This window comes from Gadus chalcogrammus, unplaced genomic scaffold (genome assembly GCF_026213295.1).
Source record: "Gadus chalcogrammus isolate NIFS_2021 unplaced genomic scaffold, NIFS_Gcha_1.0 GACHA093, whole genome shotgun sequence".
Taxonomy (NCBI): domain Eukaryota; kingdom Metazoa; phylum Chordata; class Actinopteri; order Gadiformes; family Gadidae; genus Gadus; species Gadus chalcogrammus.
Genome location: NW_026613528.1, coordinates 153,858 through 160,245, shown reverse-complemented (window position 1 = coordinate 160,245; position 6,388 = coordinate 153,858). Strand labels below are relative to the sequence as shown.

General features: G+C 58.0%; 1 protein-coding gene across 1 annotated transcript; it reads right to left on the bottom strand.

Annotated features, from left to right (window-relative positions):
* Positions 1–788: 788 nt before the first annotated feature.
* Positions 789–1,316, bottom strand: LOC130378643 (translation initiation factor IF-2-like). The gene has a single exon (XM_056585353.1). It carries the CDS (start codon positions 1,314–1,316, stop codon positions 789–791), a length of 528 nt encoding a protein of 175 aa, XP_056441328.1.
* Positions 1,317–6,388: the final 5,072 nt, after the last annotated feature.

Sequence of the window (6,388 nt, the reverse complement as noted above, 5' to 3'; positions counted from 1 at the left end):
TCCATAGCAACCATAACTTGACAGCATCCTGAACGGCCATTTGAGGAGTGAGAAGGAAGCTTTCATCAAAGAGACCAGAGAGACTCATTCACTGGTTAGCTGGAGTCATCGCCCACCACCACACACGTTAGCACACACAGACACACACACACACACACACCATACAGACATACACCAATACACCATATAGATTCACACCATATGCAGGCACACACCACAGATACACATATATAGACCAGGTCCAGGATCAGGACCAGGTGGACCAGGACCAGGACCCGGTGGACCAGGACCAAGACCCAGTGGACAAGGACCAGGACCAGGACCCGGTGGACCAGGACCCGGTGGACCAGGACCAGGACCAGGACCCGGTGGACCAGGACCCGGTGGACCAGGACCCAGTGGACCAGGACCCGGTGGACCAGGACCAAGACCCGGTGGACCAGGACCAGGACCAGGACCAGGTGGACCAGGACCAGGTGGACCAGGACCAGGTGGACCAGGACCAGGACCCGTTGGACCAGGACCTGTTGAACCAGGACTAGGCCCCGGTGGACCAGGGCCAGGACAGTCCACTCCCATATCCCCACATGATAATAAGTGCAGTACTTATAACCGCTGTATGTCCGTATGAAAACAGTCAGAATCTCAACAATAACAATGTCCATACTGTCAACCTGATAACATATAACCTACACCATCCATGTCTTCACTTCCCACCTTCCTCTTTCTTTGTGTATTAAAGCCGGCCTAAGAGCTCAGTGTCCCCACACCTGGAAGGACATCTGACCTCAGGGCCCCTGGAGGTCCCCGGTGCCCCGCCGTGCGGCGGTGTATGCGGGGGTGCGGGCCCCACGGCTCGGCCGGGGGCCCTCTGGCCTGGTGGCCGGTCGCTGAGGGGCAGGACTGGCCGCGGGAGCAGGCCCACTTGGCGGGGGTGTAGGTCTCTCAGGCCGCGGCTCCTGTCGGTCAGACCGATGTGCAGACTGGGGTAAGGCCTGCGGGTGTCTCCGGTGTGGCCGCGGCACTGCGCCGCTGTCCGTCGCCACCGGGTACGACCTCTGTACCCGGGGTTCTCCAGCCCTACTCTCCCCAGTCTGGACCCTGACGTCCTGGCCCTGATGAAGGGGTGGAAGCGGACATGCAGAGTGGCGGCGGCCGTGGTAGATCCGGCGGGACGACTTTGTCTGTGCGTCTCTTTCCTGAACCCTTCGTCTGTCAACAGGTGCAGGCTGTGGCTTCTCTTCCAACACAGGAAGTGTAGTTCTGATGCGTCTCCCGGTCATGAGCTGAGCTGGGCTCCCACCGGCTGCTGCCATAGGGGTAGCTCTGGGACACAACAGAGCCAGATGTGGACCGGCTGCTTCAGGATGTGCTTGGCCGTCTGAACAGCCCGTTCTGCTGCGCCGGTCGCCTGGGGGCGGTGAGGGCTAGTTGTAGTCTGGGCAGAACCATACTTCTCACTAAAGTCTTTGACCTCACCGGATGTGAATGTTGTCACTCACCGGTTGGAGTGGTATCCCCCATCTCAGGAACATTGAGCCGGCTTTGAGCCTGTTGATGACTTGTATGCTGGACGTTGAAGAGAGGTGAGCTATTTCGAGGTCCCTTGAGTAATAGTCCGTCACCACGAGGTAATTCTGCTTTTCTAGTGTTCAGAGGTCTGCTGGAATGCGCTGCCATCGGCCCTCTGGTAGAGCTGTGGTGAGTAATAATAATAATAATACATTTCATTTAGAGGCGCCTTTCAAGACACCCAAGGTCACCTTACAGAGCATATAGTCATCATACATTTTTTAAAAAACAAGACATTGTGGAAAAAAATAAAATAAATAAATAAATAAACATAAGCAATAAGAAATAAATAAAACAAAAACAAGACAAAAAAAACAAAAACAAAAAAAAAATCAAAACAGATCAGTTAGACGTTGTGTGAGAGTTTGAACAGGTGAGTTTTGAGTTGTGACTTGAAGGTTGTAATGGTGTCTGAGGGAGTTCCAGAGCCTGGGTGTGAGTAGTGGCTCACGACGCTGAGTGGGTCTGTTTTCAATGTCTCTCTCTCTCTCTCTCTCTCTCTCTCTCTCTCTCTCTCTCTCTCTCTCTCTCTCTCTCTCTCTCTCTCTCGGTGGACATTGCAGACGGTCATTGAGAACCCCTGACCTCAGGGGGCGTGGCTCCCTGACCTCAGGGGGAGTATCTCCCTGACCTCAGGGGGCGTGGCTCCCTGACCTCAGCAAGTGATACCACAATCAATAAATAAATAAAAGGGATGTGTTGTCACACACACACACAAACACACACACACACACACAAAATAAATCATGGTAAACAAATATCTATAATAAATAAAGGGTTTAAAGGGAGAAGAAACAGGCGGCCATTGAAGGTTTTTGTTATGGAACAGGACGTGGGGACCCGAGTGCTGAACACAGGAAGGCAGAGACTTCGAGATGGGATTATTATTTTTTTTTGATGATTGCCTTATTTCCCTTAAATTAATCAAAGTGTGAAATCAATTCTTCCACTGTTTATCATTCTTAATGTTATTCAGTTTTTTTTTTACTTAAACTTAGTTCTAATTATAAATATTGTGGCAACCCGGCCCCGACACGGCAGGCCTGGAAGCCCAGAGGGCAGGTAATACGTGCTGTCTACCACCCTTTTCCCCCAGAGGGCGCCAAGGGTCGCTTTGAGAAGGTCCCACTCAACGCCAACAGGAGACACCTGTGTACCAGGCCAATCAGACCCAGGTGAAGGCTATAAAAGAGAAGCTGAGAGGTAGTCTGACACAGGAGGTACGTGACCCATGTGGGAGCAGAGAGCGAAGCGAGATTCCCTACCCGGATGGACCTTTGCCCCGGGACCCGGTCTAGAGAAGACCACAGGAGACCACGGAAGGAACTCCTCACCTGGATACCGGGACAGCGCGTGAGACACGGCCACAGCATCCCCAGTGGCTCACGGAGCCCAGACTCTTTAGTTTGTTATAGTTTGCATTGACGGGTGATTCCCCTTTTTTCCGTTGTTTGGACTTAATAAACGTGCCTTGTTGGCAGTTTGAGCATCCGAGACTCTTGTTCCTTGAGCCGGGTCACCACATATGGTGGAGAAGGCAGACAATCCGACCACGCAACAGTTTTTCCTGCTATTTTCTTCGGGACCACCCGCCCCGAATGCAGAACCCAGACGGGGCCGCAGCTGCGGCCGCCCTCCTGCGAGACGCCGTCGAGGAAAGGGCCCTCCTCCGGCAGGCCGTCATACGGCTGGAAATGCGCTCCACGGACGTCTCTCCGATCTCAGCGCCCACCAGCCGGCTAACCAAGTTAGGACCAGAGGACGATGTCGAGGCCTACTTGGAGGTCTTCGAGAGGACGGCTCGGAGAGAAAGATGGCCGGAGGACCAGTGGGCACACATCGTGGCCCCCTTCCTCACGGGACCCGCACAGCAGGCGAGCCAGGACCTGACCCCAGAACAGGCGAGTGAGTACCAGACCCTCAAGCAGGCGGTACTGGCGTACTATGGACATAGCCTGGCGGCCAGGGCCCAACGGTTCCACGACTGGCGCTTCGACCCCAAGGGCGCCGTGAGGTCCCAGATCGCCCAGCACGCGCGGCTCATCAGGAGATGGCTCGCGGGAGAGGATGGTCCCAACGCTCTCGACCGGGTGTTACTGGACAACACCATCCGCCAGCTACCGCCGGAAGCCCAGAGAACCATCGCCACCAACCATCCGACCACGGTGGACGAGCTGACCCGCCAGCTCGAGAACTGGCAGGTGGCCCGACAGCTAAACAGCGCCACCCGGCCACAGCCCCGCCCGATCGACACCCGTAGGGACCGGCGAGGACCGTGTCTACTCACCACCTGTTGGGCGCATCAGGAGGCCGGAGCCCCGAACCTCCCGGCTCGGGTGGGCGATAAGGACACTCAGGCCCTCATCGACACGGGGAGTGTCGTCACCCTCATCCGGCCCGACCTAGCCGTCGGAAGGACGGGGGAACCGATGGAGGTCACCTGTGTTCATGGGGACACCCGCACCTATGACACGTGCCATGTGGTCGTGCGGACCCCCCCGAGGGGCCTTCACCGTAAGGGCCGGGGTCGTACCCAATCTCCCGGTGCCCCTATTGATCGGGAGAGACTGCCCCATCTTCCACCGGCTCTGGAACGCGGAGCCAGGACCCCGACCGCCCCGACCGCAGCCGAGGCGACACCGACAACCAGTTCGTCACGCCTACGGAGCCCGGGCACCACATTCCTCCCCAGCTGAGACATCTGGAGAGGGAGACGGCACCGGAAGAGACGGCCCAACACCACCAGGCACACCAGCCCGCCCACCCGGCGAGACTCATCGCCTGGACCCGCCGGGGACCCCCGACACCCTGACAGCGTCGGAGCGACCTGCCGGGTTAGGAGAGACGGAGAGTTCCCCCCTCACGGAGCTCTCGGACTTCCCCCCAACCGGGAGGGGGTCGGACCGTCCCGGACATTTCGCCACCGCTCAACTGCAGGATGACCCCCTGAAACACGCCTGGAGCCACGTTGTCGCCCATGACGGTCGCACCAGGGACTCGGTGAGTACCCTACCATACCCGCATTTCTGCACCAGGTCAGGCCTACTGTATAGGGTAACCGAGAGGGCGGGAGTAGTAGTAGAGCAGTTGGTGGTGCCTCGCCCGTACACCAGTAAAGTCCTCTTCATGGCCCACACACACGTCCTAGGGGCACACTTAGGCATGGACAAGACTAGGGAACGGATCCTAGACCGGTTCTACTGGCCCGGGATAAAGAAGGACGTTACGGAGTACTGCCAGGCGTGCCCGGAGTGCCAGCGGACGGCCCCGAGACCCTCGATCCGGAGTCCGCTGATACCGATGCCTATCATTGAGGTACCCTTTGACCGACTGGCCCTAGACATTGTGGGCCCTCTCCCCAAGACCAGCCGGGGACACCGATACATATTAGTCATGGTTGACTATGCCACCCGGTACCCGGAAGCCCTACCCCTCCGCGCCGCCACCGCTAAGGCCGTAGCCCGGGAGCTAATGTTGCTTTTTAGTCGGGTGGGGATAGCACGGGAGATTTTAACAGACCAAGGGTCATGTTTTATGTCGCGTGTGCTAAAAGCGCTTCTCAGTCTCCTGCAGGTGAAGCAGCTGAGGACTTCAGTGTACCACCCCCAGACGGACGGGCTGGTGGAAAGGTTCAACAAAACCTTAAAGCACATGCTGAAGAAGACCATGGAGAGAGACGGGACCAGCTCCTCCCTCACGTCCTCTTCGCGGTGAGAGAGGTACCCCAGGCCTCGACAGGGTTTTCTCCCTTTGAACTGCTGTACGGACGGCGGCCAAGGGGACTACTAGATCTGGCTAAAGAAGCCTGGGAGAGCCAACCCTCCCCCCATCGTACCCTAGTGGACCATGTCGAGCAGGTACGAGAGAGAATGGCGCAGGTCTGGCCCATAGTACGGGAGCATCTGCACCAGGCACAGCAGGCCCAGGCGCGGACCTACAACCGCGGGGCCCAGCTGCGTCTCTTCCAGCCGGGGGAGTGGGTCCTGGTTCTCATCCCTACTGCCGAATGCAAGTTCCTGGCCAAGTGGCAGGGACCGTATGAGGTGGTCGACCGCGTGGGGGAGGTGAACTACCGGGTGCGGCAGCCGGGGAGGCGCAAGCCCACCCAGCTGTATCATGTCAACCTCTTGAAGCAGTGGAAGGCCGGGACAACCCCACCGGTGCCGGTCCCCGTGGCCCTCGTCGCCCGGCAAGGCGTACCGGAGGTCCCGATGGGCGAGGACCTCAGCCCCACCCAGAAACAAGACCTCAATGACGTGGTGTTGCAACACCAGGACGTGTTCTCCGAGCTACCCGGGAGAACAACGGTCGCTCAACACGACATCCGGACAGAGGCAGGCGTCACGGTACGCGTACCCCCCTACCGGGTCCCAGAGGCCCGTCGGGTCGCCATACGGGAGGAGGTCAAGAAAATGCTCCAGCTCCAGGTGATCGAGGAGTCACACAGCGCCTGGTCCAGCCCAATCGTCCTGGTCCCGAAGCCAGATGGATCATTTCGATTCTGCAATGACTTTAGGAGGCTGAAGGAGGTCTCGGAGTTCGACGCGTACCCAATGCCCCGGGTTGACGAACTCATCGAGCGGCTCGGACCCGCTCGGTACCTCACCACCCTCGACCTTACCAAGGGATATTGGCAGGTCCCCCTCAGCAAGACCGCCCGGGAGAAAACGGCGTTCGCGACCCCCGGAGGACTATACCAGTACACTGTGCTCCCCTTCGGGGTGCATGGAGCTCCGGCAACGTTCCAGCGCATGATGGACCGTCTCCTGCGATCACACCAGGCCTACGCCGCCGCGTACATTGATGACATCATCAT

What these genes read in the sequence shown, in the direction of transcription:
- LOC130378643 (XM_056585353.1), bottom strand. Translation starts at nt 1,316, where the DNA reads ATGGCAGCAGCCGGTGGGAGCCCAGCTCAGCTCATGACCGGGAGACGC.